The sequence below is a fragment of the Scardinius erythrophthalmus genome (genome assembly GCF_964197995.2).
Source record: "Scardinius erythrophthalmus genome assembly, chromosome: 22".
NCBI classification, from domain to species: domain Eukaryota; kingdom Metazoa; phylum Chordata; class Actinopteri; order Cypriniformes; family Leuciscidae; genus Scardinius; species Scardinius erythrophthalmus.
The window spans coordinates 18,845,653-18,868,952 of record NC_138242.1 but is presented as its reverse complement, the minus strand read 5'-3'; the positions used below and the strand labels follow the sequence as shown (position 1 = coordinate 18,868,952).

General features: G+C 37.1%; 2 protein-coding genes across 5 annotated transcripts; one reads left to right on the top strand and one right to left on the bottom strand.

The window, feature by feature from the left end:
- Positions 1–291: 291 nt before the first annotated feature.
- Positions 292–10,554, bottom strand: eif2s3 (eukaryotic translation initiation factor 2, subunit 3 gamma). Its single transcript, XM_081353168.1, has 14 exons — positions 9,947–10,554; positions 9,405–9,537; positions 8,954–9,022; positions 8,064–8,127; positions 7,504–7,631; positions 7,109–7,230; positions 5,987–6,081; positions 5,728–5,886; positions 3,627–3,761; positions 3,442–3,536; positions 2,272–2,416; positions 1,988–2,157; positions 825–997; positions 292–636 (listed from the first exon to the last, which is right to left on the bottom strand). The coding sequence occupies exons 3-14, from the start codon at positions 9,020–9,022 to the stop codon at positions 573–575; spliced, it is 1,419 nt and encodes a 472-aa protein (XP_081209294.1). The 5' UTR covers positions 9,405–9,537; positions 9,947–10,554; the 3' UTR covers positions 292–572.
- On the top strand, positions 10,118–22,827 carry klhl15 (kelch-like family member 15). Of its 4 annotated transcripts, none has more exons than XM_081353166.1 (5): positions 11,812–11,868; positions 13,490–13,571; positions 13,911–14,007; positions 15,073–15,784; positions 20,089–22,824. In XM_081353166.1, the coding sequence occupies exons 3-5, from the start codon at positions 13,988–13,990 to the stop codon at positions 21,196–21,198; spliced, it is 1,842 nt and encodes a 613-aa protein (XP_081209292.1). In that variant the 5' UTR covers positions 11,812–11,868; positions 13,490–13,571; positions 13,911–13,987; the 3' UTR covers positions 21,199–22,824. The 4 variants fall into 4 exon arrangements, with proteins under 4 accessions (XP_081209290.1, XP_081209292.1, XP_081209293.1 ...); XM_081353165.1 differs by having other exon boundaries at positions 11,831–11,965; XM_081353164.1 differs by lacking the exons at positions 11,812–11,868; positions 13,911–14,007 and adding an exon at positions 10,118–10,369 and having other exon boundaries at positions 20,089–22,827.
- Positions 22,828–23,300: the final 473 nt, after the last annotated feature.

Below are 23,300 nucleotides of genomic sequence, written 5' to 3'. Positions count from 1 at the left end.
ACATGATTCTAGATCACCTTAATCATGCTTTTAATATAGCAATATTTGTTTGGGATATTTAAATTGAATAAAGGACGTAAAAAACAGTGTGTCACTGCACACTATCAAATGCCTTTGGACACTATTAAGAACCTGCATGTTTTTTTTTTTAAGGATTATGCTGTCTATCAAGCTTTGCTGTTAAAATAACATCTTAACTTTGCACATATTGTTCTTGAAATTAGGTTTTAATAGGAAAGTCTTGTTGTGGTTGAAATGAAGCACAATTTTCAGAAAACAGCACACAAATGGTTTGATCCAAAAGGTTTTTATTTGTCATCACTGAAAGATGTTGACAATTTCTTTGTCAAGCCAAGGAATAATGTTTCCTTGAAAAATCATTGCATTTGATAGAAATGACACCAATCCTTCCACTGAGGATGGTGACCATCTTAAAATACAGGGCCAGTGCATTCCACTCAAAAGAGCCTTTCCCTTCACTTTGCGCTGACCTGTGCACAAGAGTGTGTGAAATGGTTTAATAATTATGTCCGGCAGAGACAGTGCGAGCCATTGACAGAATGGGTCACTCCTCAATCGTCATCAACTGTGGGTGTGATGGTTACTCCTCTCCTGATCTGCCCCCATCCGATCAAACTAGAGGAAGAGAGAGGTCAATGACTGTTCAAACTGCAATAATGAAATGTGGAAAATATATAAAGTTTGGAAGTCACAACATCAAATTGACTCATTTACATCAAAACAAGTTCCTGGTCTCATTGTGCATGATTTACTGATGCACATTATTCCACAAAACAACAGGTCTTGAATTCAATTTTGCTCACCGCCAATGTTTCTCCACTCTGCGACTCAAGGCGATCTTCTCCCCCACCTCTGTGCACACAGGGTTAGTGAGCACAATCTTGGCCAAATCAGCTTTCACTGCACTAACACGGCCTCCTGTCGACAGCGAGCCGATGTTTACCATCAGCACCTCATTCTTCGACAGCTTCTGAACCTGTAAGCCAAATCGATAAGAAAAATCAGAAACTGTAATAGCAGGTACAATAAAATCCAAATGTTTATAAAAAATAAATTAAATAAGTGATGTATATATATGTATTGTATACCATACTATATACACACACACTATCATTCTTAAGTTCAGATAGTTCACCTAAAATTGAAAATTCTGTCATTAATTACTCACCCTCATGCTGTCTTTCGTTCATCTTCAGAACACAAATGAAGATCTTTTTGATGAAACCCGAGAGCTTTCTGTCCCTCCATACACAGCTACACAACTGACACTTTGACGCTTCAAAAAGAGATCATAAAACTAATCCATATGAATCGAGTGATTTAGTCCAAATTTTCTGAAGAGACACAAGCGATTTATTTGATGAAAAGATTTAATTTAGTCTTTCATGCGCATATAAACATACATCAACTCACACATCAGTTGTGGTAAACAGAGGCTCAAGCATGTTCGCTTGTCGAGCGAGAACCAATGAGGATTGTTCCTGCACGTCATAAGGTTCGGTTTATGTTCGCTGATCAATGTTTATATGTGAAAAGCCTAAATTCAATCTGTTCATTTGGACTAAACCTCTCAATTCATATGGATTAGTTTTACGATCTCTTTATTAGCTTTTTGAAGCACCAGAGTGGTAGTTGCGTGGCTGTCAATGGAGGGACAGAATTCTCTCATTTCATTAAAATATCTTCATTTGTGTTTTGAAAGTGAACAAAAGTCTTACGAGTTTGGAACGACACGAGCTTGAGTAAATTATGACTTTTTTCCATTTTTTGGTGAAATAATCCTTAAAAGAAGAATAGACTTGTTTGTTCACTTCGAAAAGTTAATTTAAATTAATAATATTTGACAATATTACTGTTTTACTATGTTTGATCAAATAAATGCAGCTTTGGTGCTTTAAAATAAATATATTTGGTATCATTCAAAATCCAGGACCTTGTGGAACAATAAGTGGAGATTTCGCTTTACCTTGGCTGCTTTCTTGTCACCCTCAGTGCGCACACCAAGCAGCCTTCTTAAAAGGAAGTAGGAGATCTCAAGCTCTGTGAAGATCTCAGGAAGAGCCCCCACAGCACCGAGGACCTGGCCCACCATACGATCCGCTCTGCACAGTGTAGGGTCGATCTTGGTGCCAACACCTGCAACAGAGAATGTGCATAGCAATTATTAAATCATCCACTTTAGTACAAAAGAAACAACAACAAACAATTAACAAATACTACATTATTTCAGAAATGTTCAAGTCTGCATACCAATAAGGCCACCAGGAGCAGCATACTGGAGGTCATTGTGTTCGGCGAATAGTGAGACAATTTTGGAGAAGATAGGTTTGCACATTAATTTCCCTTCATGGTCCTTAGAAACAATACCTGGTCTGACCTCAATCTCCTGTCCAACCTTGAACAAAAATAAACAGGGGAGAACAGCATGAAAAGAGGAACAGGAATAGCAGCCGTAAAGCAGACAATGAAAGAGCTTCACAGAGTATCTGCAAGGTTTTTCAAATCAAATCTTAAAGGTTTTTAAGACATGCACAAATAAATTAATACTATATAAGCGGGGTAAGAAAATGTCTATGGTAACACACTTATCTATAAAATGATTGTAAAGCCATGATTTAAAGTGCCCCTATTATGCTATTTTAAAAGTTATTAATTTTGTTTTGGAGGTCTTCTACAATAGGTTTACATACATCCAATGTAAAACACATCACCTCATTTCTCAAAGAGTCTGAAAATGGTTTGTTCAAAGATTCAGTCTCTCTAAACCCTCTTTTCCATGAGCCTACTCTGCTCTGATTGGTCAGATGGCCTAGTCTATTGTGATTGGTCTACCGCTTACAGCTTGTTTCGGAAACTAAAGGACTATTACAATATCTGAATTTCAGCTCCGGAGGCTTCCTTGGCACTTGATACAAACAGTATCAATGGCATAATTTTTTCCTGTATCAATTCCATTCGCGGGCAGCCAATGAAGACAACAGGCTGGCATTATGCAAATGTTACATTGTTACGTAGGTATGTAAAAGGAAGTGAAACTGGAATTGCTGACAACTCTTTGCAGCAGTTCAGAATCAATTCTTTCTTTTAGAAGACAATACCTATTTGTTGTACACTATGCACTTTTTAAAACTTTGCAGACCTTTTACATTCACAAACAGCTATATTCACACTGCATGAAAGGCACTTTAAACAACTTTACTGTTCAAATACAGGTTGACAAAACCAAAAAAGATTTATAAAAAGATAAACCTCACATTTCAATCTTTAAACCATTTTCAAGAAAAGGGATGAGTTGAAATTACACACAAACACTTGCAAGTGTTAACACCTCAGGACAAGAACTGGCAAATCTGGTGCAGTCCATGAAGATGAGACGCATTATAGCGTTGCTTAAATTGGATCAAACAGGTCAAAAGTTACCTTCAGGACTCCTTTGAGGATACTTCCTCCAGCTACACCACCTTTCAGATCATCTACTTCACAGCCAGGCTTATTAACATCAAATGACCTGATTACTGTGGGAAAAAAACAATCAGTCATCTAAAATTTGACATTGAACACAGGGAATCCTCTTTAGTAGCCTTCAAATTAAAACTGTCACTTACCAATAAGGCGAGGCTCAGAGATGAAGTCACGGACAGGCACGGGGATCTTATTTACAATGTACTCGCAGACAACCTCAATGTTGTACTTGAGCTGCGCCGAGATTGGGATGATTGGAGCTCCCTCTGCTACCGTTCCTGTAGGAAAACAAATTAATGAAAGTTAAACCATCCAATTATAAAGCCATAGTTTACCCATCAGTCTGTACAATGGAATATAGAAGACACATATAAGCTATGAATATATAGAGTAATAGAAAGGGTCCATGCTAAATGGATTCTTCACCCAATATTACCATTCTGTCATCATCTACTCACCCTTATGTGACTTGAATGTGTTTGAAATGCATTTTGATGCATTTTTTGGAGCCTGACAGATTCAGTCCCTAATCACTTTCATTATATGGAGTGGGGAAAAAATAACTTAAAATTAAAATTTTTTAAAAATCAGGGCTGTCAACGGTAACGTGTTAATGCATGCGATTAATTCAAAATCCTTAACTCGTTAAAATAATTTAACGCAAATTACTGAAGCATGTGAAATTGCATCATTAACGTAATTTACGTCAGGCAGTTAGATGATCTTAGAAGTCCAGGCTGATTAAATCAGAGATTCCGGCAATAGAGACTTGCCTTGCATTTTCAGTTAATCGCTTCCATTCCAGTGTGTTTCGCTTTAAAACACGAGCTCTGTCATATTCGGTGATTGTTTCTGAAGAGCGCGAGTCACCATGAAATACGCATCACGCTGTGTGCAATACAGACTGAATGTCAAAACATCCTACCTCTGTATGGCCAGATGATACGCAAACTACGTTTCTCGGGCAGGAGGAAGCAAACCAGCATCTTGCTAGTAATGCTTTGATGGATGCGAATTGTACTCAAGGCAAAGATGATTGCGGTGAAATACAGAAGTGGTACAGTAAGCACGCGTGAGTCTGTAATATTGATACGCCAACAAACCATGTATGTGCGTTCTTGATGCACTGATCACACATTCATTGTATTTATACACATGGATCCGTGTACTGTAGTAGGTAAATGCAGTCAGGTCAAGGTGGTTGGTTTAGTTTTTTTTTGGCATCTCCATGTAGTCCTGTTCATTATCGCAACTTGACTTGCCTAACAAGTAAACAATCTCTTTGCAATTTGAGGGTGAGTAAATGACACATTTTCATTTTTGGATGAACTATCCCTTTTCAGTTTCAACCTTGGGAAAAAGTAATCATTGTATTTGTCATGTTTGAGGCATTAAATCTTTGAAAACATATTTATAATTAAAATCAAGTAAACAAGATATCCACAAGACAGTGCTGTTTAAAGAAGACTACATACTATAGCTTTCAATATTTTGGGGTCAGGAAGATTTGTAAAAAATAAAATAAAAATTATATTAATTAATATATATATATATATATATATATATATATATATATATATATATATATATATATATATATATATATAAACGTTATTCAGCAAGGAAGCATTAAATTGATAAAGTATTACAGTAAAAACATTTATAATGTTACAGACGATTTTCATTTCAAATGAAAGCTGAACTTTCTATTCATCAAATAATATTAAATTTTATATATATATATATATATAAAACAAATATATATATATATATATTATATATATATATATATATATATATATATATATATATATATATATATATTCAGCAGCGCAACTGTTTTCAACATTGATAAATATTTCTTGAGCAACAATTCAGCATATTAGAATAATTTCTGAAGGATCATGTGACACTGAAGACTGGAGAAACATCACATGAATAAATTAAGTTTTAAAACATATTCAAATATAATTATATTTAATTATATTTAATATTGAATATAAAATATTTTAAATTTGAATAATATTTCACAATATTACAGGTTTACTGTATTTTTGATCAAATAAAAGCAGTCGATGTGAGCATAAGAGACTTCATTCAAAAACATTTTAAAAAATCGTACCCACCCCAAACTTTTCAATGGTAAAAGTGCATGTACAAAGATTTCTGAAACTTTTATGGTTTCCTGTTTGGCTACCAGCAAATTCTGAAAATTTCAGAAGAGCATCGAGCTAAAACACTTACCCTGCACAAAAGCCAGGATCTGTTCATACTGCTCTTTGGCCTGACTCTCTTTCACCAAGTCGATTTTATTCTGCAGAATCAATATGTGCTTGAGCTTCATGATCTCAATGGCTGCCAAATGCTCTGACGTCTGTGGCTGAGGGCATGACTCATTGCCAGCTGAAAGAGTAAAAAAGATCTTTAGCTACTCTTACAAAATAAGGATGTGGTCATTACTTGCAAGACAAAAAAAGCTAAAGGTTACGAGGTAAATACTCACCAATTAAAAGTAGAGCAGCATCCATTACGGCGGCGCCGTTTAACATGGTGGCCATCAAGATGTCGTGACCCGGGCAATCCACAAATGAGACATGTCTAAAAAGAATGATATAAACTGAATATAAAGACTGAATTCAGAAGTGTAAAAAAAAAAAAACACTAGCCAAACTGTCAATACACATGGTAAAGATATAATACAGAATAATATTACATGTATTGCCTTTTGGAATCACCTGAAACGCTCCGAAACTGGCAGATTTGAAGAAAATTACCGTTGTTTGGCTAATAAATAAATGACGGACTGTTTACCAACATTTTATCATGTAAGCTTTATGGCACGCCTCAATCAAGGGAATTTTTAGTTATTTATAATGTTATTATTAATTAGCGAGTCCACGAATGGCATTGGTATGTAGAGCATTCGCAGCTAATATGGACCGCACGCCCCTGGTATTTGTGTGCCAGTACACCTAGAACCTCATATCTATCCATCCATCCTTTTGATAGGTGTATGTTATACACACACACACGTATCAAAAGTTTGAAAATATTAAAATTTGTTTTTGAAGTCTTGTACGCTCATCAAGGCTGCTTTTAATCAAAAATACAGAAAAACAGTAATATTGTAAAATATCATTAAAAATTAAAATAACTGTTTTCTATTTGAATATATTTTAAAAATGTTACTTATTCATGTGATGTCAAAGCTGAATTTCTTTACCACCATTACTCAAGTCTTCATTGTCACATGATCCTTCAGAAATCATTCTAATATGCTGATATGGTGCTCGAGTAACATTTCTTATTATTACCAATGTTGAAAACAGTTGTGCCGTTTAATATTTTTGTGGAAATGGAGATACTTTTTTCAGTATTCTTTAAACAATGTTCAATGAGCAGAATTTATTTGCATTATTATAATTATTTACTAAATTTATTAAAGCATTGATTAAATAGAAATCTTTTGGATCATCATACATGTCTTCACTGTCACTTTTGATCCTTGATTAATATAAGTATTTATTTCTCTCTCTTTTTTTAAAATCTTACCACAAATGTTGGTTTCATCGTTTCCACAAAAATGTTAGGCAGCAAAAACTGTTATGTATATTAGAAAACATACCGAACTAATTTGAAGTTGCCTTTGGTGCCAGGAATGTCTGTGAGGAACTCATCAGGTGTGCTGCTGCCACATGACCTGTAACACTCTGGCCGTGGACAACTTGGATCATCCAATTTATACACCTAGATAAGGGATTCAATGCAAAAGATATAAACTTCAAGCGAACAAACATGACAAAAAATATCAAACCCTCAGTAAAAAATAATTCACATTTCTACACAAGAAATTACTTGTAACAGCCTTGTTTGGAGGGGAAAAATTCCCTCTCCATAAAAAACGAAAGCTGTAAGTTGTTGTTGCAAGCTTAAATTGAATCAAATAATTGCTATTTCTAGCTTCTGACTCAGAGTGTAGCTTGCAATAACTAGAGATTTGAAATCAAACAATGTTGTTACCTTAGCATTAGCATAACCCAACTTGATGGTAATGTTTCTCTCCAGCTCATTTTTGAATCTGACAGTGTGAACTCCAGAGATCGCTTTCACCACTGTTGATTTTCCATGGGCTACATGACCAATAGTTCCTAAAGACAAACACATAGGTATAAATAAAGCCAGCATGAAACGGAAGCTGCAATCATCTTTTCATCCCTATTGTGACCGTATATCCGAGTGAAAACGACTTCTCAAAAATTGTAGGGGAACATTATTTTGTCCATTGTGAATCGATTGGATTGTTGTGGTTGCTGTGATGTCATGTGAGTGACAGGTTGTCCCGCCCTCGCATCAGTAAACACACATCAGAGAAGAGATGTCGATCCAAGAGGGAGAAGTTATTTTGATTAAATATTAAAAGAGCACATGAATTTAAAAAAGGTGAACAGATCAATTATTTATAACAAATATTCCATAAACTGTCCATTTTGATTTCATGGTGACTTTAACTTTAATATGAAACCTGCGTTTGGATCAAATGTGTCTGTTTGTATGGAGAAAACAGTTCAAAGAAATCTCACCTATGTTTATTGTGGCTTGTCTGCTGATGATCTCTTGGGACAGAGGAGTCAGTTTGCTCACATCCTATAAAGCAAAACAGATCTGTTAAAGCTAATCATCAAATAAATTGTCAAAAAATAATAATATGGCAAACTGTTTTAGGTGTAACCTAACATAAAATAATAATACTAAAAAACATCAGTAGTGACAAGTGCATCACAACATTCAAATCAATCAAGTCATGGGCGACAACCACCAAAAATAAATACTTGACTTTTTTACTTCCAAAACTTGTAACAGCCTCTCTAAGAGAGAGAAAAAGTTTTCTCCCCTAATAAAAGAGAAGCTGCAATTTGCTGTTGCAAGCTTAAATTGAATCAAATAATTGCTATTGCTAGCTTTTGATTCAGAGTGTAGCTTGCAATAATTATTTTAGAGCTTTATTGTATTATTTGCAAGTAATTAATAAATAAGTCACAGTTTCAAAAATAATCATTGTGTTAATTTCAAGGAATACATGTTAATAAAGTTTGCCTTAAGGGAAGATCTACTGTCGAGAACATTACATGAGACACCGGTGAATAATTAGCTTGGAAGCATGTAAGATTAGCACATGACCAAAGTAGAACATGACAGGAAATATATTAAACAGAATGACATTTGGGTAATGTCAACCGGCAGTGGTTTCACGAAATTTTTATATATGTAACTTATATGTATATATCCGTAATTTCTACACGGGGTCCTTCTCCATCCCAGAATGAATCATGTGGTGAGTTTTCACCGGCACAGCTAACAAGCACGCCTGCCTTCATCAGAGAGCACAAGAGCACTGAACTCGAACTGGCGATGGCGCCAGTACACCTTGAACCTTTTATATTACACTATATAACAAAATATGAAGACTTACTAGTGTACTGAGGTCTTGTTTAGAAAGATGAGGCTGACCCAACGTTGTTCCAGACTCGTCGCCCGCCATCTTGAAAGAAAAGGAATGAGAGTATGATCAAGCAAACGCCTGACCGTTTTTACAAATACATGTGTGCCATAAATTTATAAACTGTCTAATTATTGTGTAGTGTTGTATGTATTCATATAGATAATGTTCTACTTTTCCTTATTACACGGCAGAACACCAAAAAATAAGGTAAATAATTATAACGCATCTATCGAACAGCGTCCCGTAAGCATGGGATGATGCAATCAGTTTCTAGAAAAGACCAGTAAATCCCAAGAAGGAGAAAACAGACCGGAAATGGCATCCTAGATTATAATTATCATAAAGAAACTTAAAATACCAAACATATCCAACAACATAATTTATCTAATCTGTAATTAACATGAAGAAAACTTGAACACACGTTGGACTGATGGGGATGAATCCTGGGTCCGTCTTCGGGTTATGACGTCACTCGTTTTGTAGTTTTGGCAGTACTGTCTGTCACTACTAGGGACAAGCACCAAACAGTTGAGGCCAAAAGTGATGACACCTGTCTAAGAAAATTGACATCTTCACCCTTTATTCAAATGTTATTATTTTTTTGTTGTTGAAGATTTTGTAAGCATATTGAGTAGTTATGCTTGGAGGCAATTGTTTTATTTGTGGCAATGTAATGAAATTGTACAAATTGTACATTTCAGCCGTGCATGTTTTGTGTATTGTTTGGCCCCACAGTCATACAAAGAAATTATGAACACATGCAAAAACAGCACACACACAGAGAGACCTATCTATCTATCTATCTATCTATCTATCTATCTATCTATCTATCTATCTATCTATCTATCTATCTATCTATCTATCTATCTATCTATCTATCTATCTATCTATCTATCTATCTATCTATCTATCTATCTATCTATCTATCTATAAAACAGGTTTCACACGCTCAAACTTCCTTACCTCTTAATTCATAAGGAAAGTAGAACTTCAGTCATAATATAGGCTATGTCATGATTTATGTTCTCATAGCAATTGTAATGTCAGAGACGGTGAACTAAAACATTTTGTACATGTAGGCAGAAAATATTGACACAAACTCCAATATTTCCGTCCGACCGACAAATGATCGGGAAATGACGTCAGTGCAGACAATAATATGGCGTCTACGAACGCAGTGGAGGCTATAGACAAACAACATTTAGCAATTCAGGCCAAATAACACTGGTTTATTGTCACTTAAAGACGCCAATGGGCAGCATGTTTCCGTCGATAATGAGATTTCATATTTAATTTCTCTGGTCTTTGTCTAATAGCAGCACTCCATGTCCGAAGGACCTCGGGCTCCCTGGTCGAAGCGGGGTTGCGTGGAGTCGCATCGCCGAGGTAAAACCCTGCTGGAATTGTTTTATTGTACACACGCAACGTTGTCCTGCTTAATAACCTGCTCGTTTTATCTCACCGTAGCCGAAAACATCAGAATTGTTTAATATGTCGTGGGCTTGACATTCGTTGGGACGTGTCAGCGGTAATTACTGGCTGTGCCTCTGATATTGACCCAGTGAGCTCCCTAGATAGACAGCATGTTTGGGAATCATATGCATGTAAAGCGACTCAGTGACTATAAATGCTGCCTAGATAGACAGATTATTAGGTTTCAAGACAACGTTAGTGTCTGTATCCAGTCGTTTTCAGAATTTATTTTATTTTATCTTTAGAATAAAAAAAAAAACTGAAATCAAAACATGTCATGCAGAATTCATAATACATGCTTTTCTGTGAATCAGCCAAGCGTATCTCGTTTACTGAGGATCTGAACACGAGGTCATTGAAGTTGAAAAGGATATAAAACCACGTTGAGTGTAATGTAATGTAAGATAAGGTGACTGTAAACATTCATTACATTTTCCCCTAAACACAGAGAAGTTTACCACAGCGACAGTCAAAACTAGGTAAACTAAGAAAAAACTAAATGTATTTATAAATTAAAACTGTATAAATCAGGGGTCTCCAACCTTTTTTCATTTGAGAGCTTCTTTTTACAATCGAAAGTTGCAGAGAGCTACTCATGTTATACTTAAATCTCTTAAATAATGTATCATAATTCTTATTAACAACTATCTAAACTGTTTTACACCTGTAAGACCAATGTCAGAGAAAAGAACAGAATCAGAGAATACAGTTCTTTATGGGAAATAGTACTTTATACTGTGATTATACGTGTTTGAGACCCCTGGTATTGTAGTATAGGCCTAAATTAAAACCCAGAGGCATCCTGGTGGTTACTGGAAAATGGATTGATTGTTTTATCATATGACACACAGATGTCACATTGGAGTTTGATACACTACCTTTCGGCTGTATTTGATAAAAAAAAAAAAAATGTAATATTGTGAAATATTATAACTGTTTTCTGTTTTAGAATATCTTAAAATGTAATTCATTCCTATGGTGGCAGCTGAATTTTCAGCATCATTACTCCAGGCTTCAGTGTCACATGATCCTTCAGAAATTATTCTAATATGCTGATTTGGTGCTCAAGTAAAATCTCTTATTAATATCTGTAGAGATGTACCGATGTATCGGCCGCCGATATTTATCGGGCGATTTTTGATCAGTTTAAAACCATCGGCTATACCATGGAAAAGGCTGATAACAAACTGATGGTTTATTAATTAACTGCATGAAGGCACTGAGTTGTATACTGTCTGTTGCATAATCCAACGTTTTTCTCTTGGTAAAATAATTAAATACTTGCTAAAACAAAATGAAATCTGTACAAAATACAGCAGGGCTCAACAATAAGGACTGTTCGGGGCCAACGTGAACGACGCTTGACGAAACTGTCACTGTCCCGATCAGGCCAGTGCTGCATCTTCACAAAAGTTTGTTCATTGCACGTGTTTTAAACCTTGCGAATTTAAATATTCAAGTGCAAGAAGATACCAAGGAGAACTCAATTCTACCAAAGTCCCTTTTAAGGCAAGTCATTTCACTCGGCGGCCATCTTTGAAACTCCTCTTGGGCAGCTATTTCCGTCATGCAAGTGCAGCTCATATCTATTTGATTCGGATAATTCTCCAAAGCTGTTCACTAAGCTTACGATTAAATTTCATATTTGAAATCACCAATGAAATCTAACAACAGTTGTCTCATGAATGTGGTCTCTTATGTTAAAAGTTTTGTGCGTGCAAATCCAAAGCACGCGCCCGGAAAGCAGCGTTTTAGACAGCGCGCAAATACTGAATTGAGTTCTTTCACTTTTCTAATTTACACAAAATTAAATGAAAATGGCCATTTTAGTGAGCATCCTTGTAAACATTGTCAGTTGTGTCTTAAATGAATGTTGAGAAATAAAATACTTGTGTACCAGTGTATTGAATCCGTGCCGATCTTAAAGTGACAGCAGCCTAATATTCCTGTTGCGCTGCTGTCTGTTTTAATATTAATCAAACAATAAAAGACAAAAAACACTACTGTACTCTTGACTAAATAACTTTAATAAAGATTAATGTATGTTTAATTTATACAAGTAAGAATATATTTTACATTTGATTTACTTTATTTTTGTTCCCGTAAACTACTCTTAGACCTAACTGAAAAGTAGTTTATTTCATATGCATCTTTTGTTCTGTTGTATTTATGCTGGTCTGTTGAGTTTTAAATGGATCAAATCCATGTTCAATAGAAATTATTTGATGATGCAGCAATAAACTAGCTAGTATACATTAATGCATGCTTTTTTGAACTTTGCTAACTATTTAAAACATGATCGAAACACTAATCTATTTTAATGACAAATGTTCAAATAAGAGAGCAAGCGACAAATATCGGTATCGCAATCAGCCAATAGTTGTTGGTTAAAATCGATATTGGTCGAAAAAAATTATATTTCCTATCAGTGCTGATTAATTATCAGTTTTGAAAACTTGATTTTTGTGGAAACGTGATAAATATTTTTTACAGTTCTTTGATTAGAAATGATTTATTTGAAATAGAACTTTTTTTGTCACATTATAAATGTCTTTACTAGCAATTTTGATCTTTTTTGTGTCCTTTCTGAATAAAAGTGTTAATTTATATTATAATAATACAATTAAAATAATCATATTTAGCTCAAACTTTTGAACGGTCGTGAATTTAAAATCATATTTTAACAAATTCTGGGAAATTCCGAATTTTGTGGCCAAATGGATGCAGTTAGTTTTGAATAGGACATTAGTTTTCTTTCGTCTGATCTGTCGACTGACTGCATGTGAATGTAACTTACACTGTCTAATACAACAGTCCCTCACATTACATATAGGCACTTACTCCACCGTAAAAATAATAATCAGATGTTGCTCAGTGTCTAAGGAACATTTGGTAATAATTTCTAATTAACAATGGTTAAATTTAAAGCAATAAGCCATATCAAGTCATAGTTTACACATAGTGAATTTAGGACAGCTAAGGGGCTGTTTATTGTTGTCTATTTTCCATCATCTGGATGTAATCTCTTTTTAGAGCAGGGGAAGTACAAGCAGAGGAAATGTGAACGTCCCTTCATCGCTGTGAAGCCGACCGTTGGCCAGGAGGCCTCTAAAAGGTAAGTCACAAAGTCATCACCCTCTGCTTTTCTCCAAGCCACCTTACCAGTTAAGGATACAGTGTCTTTAAGTGTTTCTTACCTCATTTTAATATTCAAAATAATGGTTAAACTATACAAGGCTTCTGTTTTGCACAATTATGGTCCATTTTCAATGTGCAAGCAGGGATATTTTGTCAAAAGTATTCTGTCATCTTCTACCTCCATTTATGCCTCAAGTAATTGTCTCCTGTTTGCACACAGTGGGACATTCAGTTGTTGGTGCATCTTTAGCATTTCAGTCTGTTGGTGATTTTCTCGTAATTTTAATGATTGGGGCTTGTTCGGTTTGTCATTTAGGTGAATATCTTCAGAATTTAATTTCCTACGGACACAGAGGTACTATCCTCTGATTGGCTCGGACACCCCCCTGTGACATGCCCGTGGCCAATCAGAGGTGAGTGTGCTGTGTGTGTATGTGTGCAGTAGAGGGGGGGAGTGTGTGGGGGAGCTTTGAGAGAGTTTGGCTTTCAGCAGCAGAAACTGAAGTGCTGAGGTGTGAAAGTTCTTGAAGTCCTTCCAGAGGCTTTATTAAAGTCTGGCATGTTTTTATACCATCTATTATTCACTAAACTACAATTAGTTCTGATGATTTGGCTGATGAAGAACTTGAGGAAGTGCTGTTTAGTTCAACAAGCACTTAATTAAAGATTTGCCTCATTTTATCTTGTATTAAATGGATAGTTCACTCAAAAGATTTAAGCAGCTGCTCAAAAGTTTAGGGTCGGTAAGCTTTTAAAAATGAAAATCTTTTGCACAGTCTCTTTTATTGTATTTTTAAAAATATCCCTGTAATGATAAAGCTGTATTCAGCATCATTACTCCAGTCTCAGTGTCCCATGATCCTTCAGAAATCATTTGAATATGCTGATTTGGTGCTCAAGAAACATTTCTTATTAGTATCAATGTTAAAAACAGTCGTGCTGCTTAAAATGTTTGTGGAAACTGACAAATTTTTTCAGCATTCTTTGAGAAAAGTACAAAAGAACAGAATTCACTTTAAATAGAAATCTTTTGTCAATGTTATAAATGTCATTGCTGTCAATTTTGATCAATTTAATGTGTGCTTGCTGAATAAGTGTTCATTTCTTTTTCTTGTTATATGTTATTGACCCCAAAACGCAGTCATTCCAAACCTTTGACTTTTTTTATCTGTTTTTGTCTATGCAAAGAAATGTGGTCCAAAGCAACAAAATATCTTCTTTTGTGTTCCACGGGGTCAGTAATTGATAACAGAAAATTTATTTTGGGAGAGCTATCCTTTTTTCAGGCCTTTACCATTGTGTTGATTGATATTGAACTCTGAGACGAGACTTGTGTCTATAAAATACTTGAGAGAAAATGGTAAATGTCTGTCTCTTCATCACAGAGGTCCTCCCAACCTTGCGGAGATGACCTGCTAAATTGGGATATATCGACTTGCCTTGACATGTCATTTATAAGCTTGTTTGTGTCTCTGCAGGTGCCTAATGGCGGGGGATGTGGAGGTGTACCTCTCCCAAGTGCATGATGGCAGCGTGTCGTCGGGCTTCCGAGCCTTGTATGAGGAGCGACTGCTGCTCGATGTCACTCTTCTCATCGAGGAGCACCACTTCCAGGCGCACAAGGCTCTGTTAGCGACGCAAAGCGACTATTTCCGGGTCATGTTCACGGCCGATATGCGGGAACGTGACCAGGATAAGATTCACATGAAGGGGTTGACGGCAGCCGGGTTTGGTCACGTCCTTCGCTTCATGTATTATGGTTCATTAGAGTTAAGCATGATCACGGTGCAAGAGATCCTGCAGGCTGCCATGTACGTGCAACTCACAGAGGCTGTAGAGTTCTGCTGCTCCTTCTTACTGGCCAAGATCTGCTTAGAGAATTGTGCTGAGGTCATGCGCTTGCTGGAAGACTTCAGCGTCGGCGTGGAAGGCGTGCAGGAGCAGCTTGATGCGTTTCTGCTGGAGAACTTTGTGCCCCTGATGGCGCGACCGGACTTCCTGTCCTATTTGAGCTTGGAGAAGTTGATGGCTTATCTGGATAGTGACCAGCTGAGTCGATTTCCGGAAATTGAGCTGTATGAGGCGGTGCAGGCATGGCTGAGACATGACCGGCGACGATGGAGACATACGGATGCGGTGGTGCAGAACCTGCGCTTTTGCCTCATGACTCCTGCCAATATCTTTGAGAAGGTAACAATGCTTCCTTGTTTATTATGTGTTTAGGGGTCAGTGACAAGTAATAAAAAGGAAAAAATCATTTGAAAATCTAATTCATGAATATCATTGTGTTTTTGGAGAGTTGTACCACATGCCACTTTACAACCTAACTTTACTTGTCAATATCTTTGAGAAGGTAACAATGCTTCCTTGTTTATTATGTGTTTAGGGGTCAGTGACAAGTAAAAAAAAAAAGGAAAAAATCATTTGAAAATCGAATTCATCATGAATATCATTACGTTTTTGGAGAGTTGTACCACATGACACTTTACAACCTAAATGTACTTGTTAATATCTTTGAGAAGGTAACAATGCTTCCTTGTTTATTATGTGTTTAGGGGTCAGTGACAAGTAAGAAAAAGGAAAAAATCATTTGAAAATCGAATTCATGAATATCATTACATTTTTGGAGAGTTGTACCACATGACACTTTACAACCTAACTTTACTTGTTAATATCTTTGAGAAGGTAACAATGCTTCCTTGTTTATTATGTGTTTAGGGGTCAGTGACAAGTAAAAAAAAGGAAAAAATCATTTGAAAATCGAATTCATCATGAATATCATTACGTTTTTGGAGAGTTGTACCACATGACACTTTACAACCTAAATGTACTTGTTAATATCTTTGAGAAGGTAACAATGCTTCCTTGTTTATTATGTGTTTAGGGGTCAGTGACAAGTAAGAAAAAGGAAAAAATCATTTGAAAATCGAATTCATGAATATCATTACGTTTTTGGAGAGTTGTACCACATGACACTTTACAACCTAACTTTACTTGTTAATATCTTTGAGAAGGTAACAATGCTTCCTTGTTTATTATGTGTTTAGGGGTCAGTGACAAGTAAGAAAAAGGAAAAAATCATTTGAAAATCGAATTCATGAATATCATTACGTTTTTGGAGAGTTGTACCACATGACGCTTTACAACCTAAATGTACTTGTTAATATCTTTGAGAAGGTAACAATGCTTCCTTGTTTATTATGTGTTTAGGGGTCAGTGACAAGTAAGAAAAAGGGAAAAATCATTTGAAAATCGAATTCATGAATATCATTACGTTTTTGGAGATTTGTACTAGTGATGCGCGGGTCGGCTTTTTTTCCAACCCGCGGGTCCCGCTTTTATGAAATTATTTGGCCCGCCCCAGCCCGCCCCGCACCACTGTATCTATTTTTACAACCCGCCCCGCCCCGCACCCGCGACCATTAAATAGACATATTAGGCATTGTAATGTAAATGAAAACAGCCTTTATTTCAGCCTGAAAGTGCTTGGAAACATTGCCAACTGGCAATAACAGACGTTTCTGAATATGAACCATAAATCAGGTCATATTAATAAGATAATGATTTAAACATTTTCAATATTTACAAAGCAGCGTTTGTATTCATCTAATTCATCATTCACCTTTTTTTCTTTAATTATGTAAAATCCCGACCTCAATTTCTCCCGCACCTCATCTTCCATCTTCACTTTTATTTCTCCGTCTTTGTTGTTGTGGCTGGCGGCGGGAGCTGCTTTGCGCGAGCTGTGTCACGTGACGCCAAAGGTTTGGGGAAATCACGCAAGTTGCATTGCTCCGCCCTTATCAAAGAACCTACTAAAATATGATTAGATTGATATTCCCAAATATTTAATATAGGCTGGACATTGCATGCAACATATATGGATTTTTATTTTATTTTGTTTTTAATGACCCGCCCCAACCCGCCCCGCAAATAAAGTGACAATTTCTTTACCCGCCCCAACCCGACCCGCGGGCTACCCGCGGGGCCCGCGGGTTATGAGACGACCCGCGCATCACTAATTTGTACCACATGACACGTTACAACCTAACTTTACTTGTTAATATCTTTGAGAAGGTAACAATGCTTCCTTGTTTATTATGTGTTTAGGGGTCAGTGACAAGTAAGAAAAAGGAAAAAATAATTTGAAAATCGAATTCATGAATATCATTACGTTTTTGGAGAGTTGTACCACATGACGCTTTACAAACTAAATGTACTTGTTAATATCTTTGAGAAGGTAACAATGCTTCCTTGTTTATTATGTGTTTAGGGGTCAGTGACAAGTTAGCCTGGCTAACGTCAGACCTCTTCTCATTGAGACGTGGTCTGGGAACCACGTTCATTTTCTCATATTTGAGACGTGGTTTACGAATGCCCAGAGCCGTTTATTGGGCGCTACGAATGTCTATCAAATGCGCCTGTACGTAGCTCATAGCCAATCGTTTCAATTATACCAGATGACGTATGTAGTGCGACAGAAATTCGACGAGGAAGAAGACAAAATAAACTTGCGTTCTAAACAACTTAGAACACTATCTAAGGCTGCATCGAAAGGTAACTTCGCGTCTGATGCCATGTTGGATCCATAGATATAAACAAACTGCTTCGGTGTGTCGCATAGACGTCGTCATCGTCTTGAAGCTCCCTCCCCGTTCTGTGATTGGTTCCCTTTTTGAGGGGAAAATCTGGTCCATGGTGTCCAGGCTGCCTAGCAGCGTGAATAAAATCGCGCTGCGCGCAAGGCAGCATGGGGAAACCCAGGCTAGTGACAAGTAAGAAAAAGGAAAAAATCATTTGAAAATCGAATTCATGAATATCATTACGTTTTTGGAGAGTTGTACCACATGACGCTTTACAACCTAAATGTACTTGTCGTTAATTATGCAGTTTTTTAAGAAACATTTCATGAAGATCTACAGAGGTCCTCTCTATGATATAATTTCCTGTTTTGTTTAATTCTGTATGACTTTTTGTTTGATGAACAGAACTTTTTTAAAGGTGCTGTATGTAACTTTTCTACTAAAATGAATCCTTTTTTTATTGCATGTGTGTGAAGGGGTTGTAATCTCACATTAAAATGATCCACTTTGCAGGTTTTGCTATTACCTCTGAAAGCAAGTATTCTTATTTTTATGTGAAGGCTCCGGGTCGGATTTACCGCAAAATCCAGCAGTGACGTCACCTGCACGCGCGCTCCCGAACCTCTCGCCTCGTCTAGCCTACTGACTTTGCACTCAACAGAGACGACACTGCAACTTATGACATGGACTTATGACTTATGCAACTTATGTCATGTCTGATAACACTAAGAAACGACCTGCGCCCAGCAAAACACAGACTCCAACACAAACTCCATATTGATAAAAAAAACTAAAAACTAATTTTTTCTGCTGAAGCTCGTAAGGCCAGACGTGAATCGGACGAACTTCGGGTGAAAACACGGATCAACATCGGCAGGGCATTTGAATCATGGAGAAACCTTATCTACAAACCTAGATTGTACATTTCCTGAAGAAAATGTGAAGTGGTGCTTGCAGTGACAGAATTCGGCACAGTTGATAGGGTTCCATACTTATGGTACGAGCATGGAGCATTAGTTCAACGTCAAGCTGATAAAAGTAGCCTATTATTGTAACGTTGCAGAGGGAGTTTACCTGAGTTTCCAGCATGTTGTGTGATGCTTTCTCCGGTGTGTTGCGTCTCAGTCTGGAAGGTACCCACAGTGCCGTTTATATACTGTCTATGTACAGTGCTCGCTCATAAATTCGAGCACGCGCTTGTAAACTTATTGGTTGCAATCTGAAACATCACGGCTAAAGGTCGCTGAATCCTACATACAGCACCTTTAAATTGTAATGCAAAATGCAATTACAGGCTTTAGGCTTATACAGAATACTTTTTTATATTTTTACTTTTTCTTTACAAAAATGGCATTAAATTGCATTAAAAACATGATGCAAATCATTGTACATTACCGTTCACAAGTTTGGGGTCAGTACAATATATATATTTCTATTCATCAAAGAATCCTGAAATAAAAGTATTAGTTTCCACTAACATTTTAATCAGAACATCATTAAGAATAAGAATAAGAAATGCTTTTTGAACTCCCAAATCAGAATATTAGAATGATTTCTGAAGGATCGTGTGACACTGAAGACTGGAGTAATGATGCTGAAAATTCAGCTTTGCATCACAGGAATAAATTACATTTTAAAATCTATTCAAAATAGAAAACAATTATTTTAGTTTATATTAATATTTCACAATATTACTGTTTTTATTGTATTTTTGATTGCATAAATTCAGCTTTAGTAAGCAAAAGAGCTTTCAAAACCATTTAAAAAAATCTTAACGACCCCAAACTTTTGAACGATAGTAGAAATGAACCGATATGAAAATATTGTCCGATACCGATAACTGATAATTTTTTTAATTTGAAAGCCGATAACTGATGTCATTGACCCTTTTTTTTTTTCATCCTTGCATAGGTGAAGACTTCAGAGTTCTACCGTTATTCCCGCCAACTGAGACTAGAAGTAGACCAGGCGCTCAGCTACTTCCATCAGGTGAACGAACAACCGCTGGCAGAAACCAAGTCCAACCGCATCAGATCCGTGAGACCCCAGACTGCTGTTTTCCGTGGAATGATCGGCCACAGCATGGTCAATAGTAAGATCCTCCTCCTGCACCGGCCCAAAGTGTGGTGGGAACTAGAAGGCCCCCAGGTACCGCTCCGCCCCGATTGCCTGGCCATCGTCAACAACTTCGCCTTCCTGTTGGGTGGTGAAGAGTTAGGCCCGGACGGAGAGTTCCACGCTTCTTCTAAGGTCTACCGCTACGATCCCAGACAGAACTCCTGGCTACGCATGGCCGACATGTCCGTTCCCAGATCAGAGTTTGCCGTCGGCGTCATCGGGAAGTATATTTATGCCGTTGCAGGTCGCACTCGCGACGAGACGTTTTATTCTACGGAACGTTATGACATTGTTGAGGACAAGTGGGAGTTTGTAGATCCTTATCCTGTAAACAAGTACGGCCACGAAGGCACTGTGCTCAACGGGAAGCTGTATATCACTGGCGGCATCACCTCCTCTTCCACCTCAAAACAAGTGTGCGTCTTTGACCCGGGACGGGAAGGAACGTCCGATCATCGTACGCGGCGCACGCCGATCCTCACCAACTGCTGGGAGAACAAGTCGAAAATGAACTACGCTCGTTGCTTCCATAAGATGATCTCCCACAATGGGAAGCTGTACGTCTTCGGCGGGGTGTGTGTGATACTGCGTGCCTCTTTCGAATCCCAGGGCTGCCCGTCGACAGAAGTTTATGACCCAGACACCGACGAGTGGACTATTTTGGCTTCAATGCCTATAGGACGCAGTGGGCATGGAGTGGCAGTGTTGGACAAACAGATCATGGTGCTCGGGGGACTTTGCTACAACGGTCATTACAGCGACTCTATCCTCACATTTGACCCTGAGGAGAACAAATGGAAAGAGGACGAGTATCCTAGGATGCCTTGCAAACTGGACGGACTGCAAGTGTGTAGTTTGCACTTCCCAGAATACGTTCTGGAACATGTGAGACGCTGCAGCTGAGTCTTTGTACTTTCAAGACAGTTTAGGAGACAAACGTTTACAGGTGTGACAAGTAATACTAATACTGTTGAAGCTTTTAAACTGTAGGCCAGTGCTTATTTAAGAAAAAAAAATCCTTTTTAGGCTTTCATTGTAGAAAGGAAGGTTTGTTATTTGTACTAAGCATTGGCGTTCTCATAAAAATTGGATACAGATGACCTTTTTGCTCATACGTCTGACTCATTGCACTGTAATCATCCTGTAGAGCACATAATACTCTTCATGTTTCACCACATTGTCTTCTCTGTGACGTTCTTCTATATCCCTTCATTCTGTTCACAGGAAGTCATGTTTTTTGTGAGCTTATTCCACGACAAGTAGTCTGGTACGTCTAGGAGTGGTTAGAAAAATGCAAAGGAGACTAAATGAAGTAGAGGAACTCATGAAGAAATTTAAAAACTTCCCAGTCCCCTTTTTTCTTTCACATTTACTAAGAATTATCTAAGAATGCATTTGTGCTGATACTAGTGATGTTGTAGTGGATCTTGACGATAATGACTGTAATGATTGTAATCTTGACGATGACGTTGACAAGCATTGCACTCGAATAAGGGCATATTACTGCTCTACAATAACACCGGTCCTCCACTGCTGACTGCACAGGGAGAGATTAGGGGACGCGTAGTTCCTACTTCTCCGACCTTTATTAGTTGTGCTTATGCTTATTTTTAACTTATTTATTAAAACGGCAAAGCCTTGCCTTGATCCAATTCATGTAATGTAAGGAACTACTTTCTATGTGTGTGTGTGTGTGTGTGTGTGTGTGTGTGTGTGTGTGTGTGTGTGTGTATGTGTCTCACATTTTGTTTCACCAGCAAAGGGCTAAAGCACATATGCATCCTGTGTTTAATGTCAAAAGAAACACTAATAGCAGTTCTATGAGTTTAGGCTTTCATTAGGTATTAATATCAGTTGCAGTAAAAGGGATTATTCATCAATTACTCACCTTTGATGTCATTCCAAATCTGAATGTTTTTTTGTTTTTTTTTGTCTTTTTTTGTTTTTCTGTGCTATGAAATTTAGTGGGACCCAAAACATGTTTTTGGACTCCATTGGTTTTCACTGCATGGTCAAAAACAGAAAAGATTTGGAACGACATAAATGTGAGTAAATGATGACAGAAACTTTTAGTTTTTTTGGTGAACTATCCCTTTAAGCCAGATCTTGAAGGTGTTTGGCAATATGTCATTTACTATTATGGACCCTACATGTGATACTGTGTTTCCTCAGAGTTCCTGGTTGGTTTGTACTTCCTCAAACACTAACTTTGACCTTTTGTCTCTGCCGTGTGACATTTCTCATCCAAAATTCATGTTATTTTCATGTACATATAGATGCCAAACTGTGGTCTGTAAGGGTCAAACTGTAATATTCAGACACAGCGGTAGATTATAACCTTGTCTTGTTATTTTTTTCAGTAGAATAACAGACAATTATTCCACTATAATAATAATAATCCATAGCCCTGTATCTTGTTCTTGAGAGGAGTATAATCAGATTGCTAACTTGTTTACCAAAATCTGGTGGTTCACTGGTATTTGAAGACTTTGTAATTAATTTCCAGAAATAAATGTTCAAACTGTTCAGCTCTCTGGGTTTTCTAATTGAATACAATCACCTGCTGTGCTGAAGTGTTTAAGTTTAACGTGTATTTAAGACGCTGTCTTCTCTAGATATCAGCATCTTATCCTGTGGGTTTATCACTGTAAGAGGATCCATCAGCAGGGTGTGTGCTGCAAACCTAAGCCGGTTCTTCAGCTCGTGTGTTGCCATGTCTGACAGAACTGTGCGCTATATTGAGAAAAATGAATTCCTGCAGTTAAAAAAAGCATGGTGCTTGCAATGCCACGGTCATGGGTTTGATTCCCATGGAATACATGAACTGATAAAAATGTATACCCTCAATTCAATGTAAGACGCTTTGGATAGTTAAAAGAAACTTTATGCATTTGGCAGACAGGGGTATTTTTGGTCATGTGGGTACTTTTTAAGTAGGCCTACTCTTTAAAGATAAATTAGGACCAAAGTGCTTTGCAGCACTGGATTGGATTAATACTGAAGCT

Bases quoted from the DNA above. Each gene is read 5' to 3' on its own strand.
- eif2s3 (XM_081353168.1), bottom strand. From the start codon at position 9,022: ATGGCGGGCGACGAGTCTGGAACAACGTTGGGTCAGCCTCATCTTTCT. The intron at 3,762-5,727 runs GTAAGTGTTTTA...GTTTTCCTACAG, and splicing joins GATCCTGGCTTTTGTGCAGG to GAACGGTAGCAGAGGGAGCT. The intron at 2,158-2,271 runs GTATGCAGACTT...TCTCTGTTGCAG, and splicing joins TGCTCCTGGTGGCCTTATTG to GTGTTGGCACCAAGATCGAC.
- klhl15 (XM_081353164.1), top strand. From the start codon at position 10,309: ATGTCCGAAGGACCTCGGGCTCCCTGGTCGAAGCGGGGTTGCGTGGAG. The intron at 10,370-13,489 runs GTAAAACCCTGC...ATCTCTTTTTAG, and splicing joins CGTGGAGTCGCATCGCCGAG to AGCAGGGGAAGTACAAGCAG. The intron at 13,572-15,072 runs GTAAGTCACAAA...GTGTCTCTGCAG, and splicing joins GGCCAGGAGGCCTCTAAAAG to GTGCCTAATGGCGGGGGATG.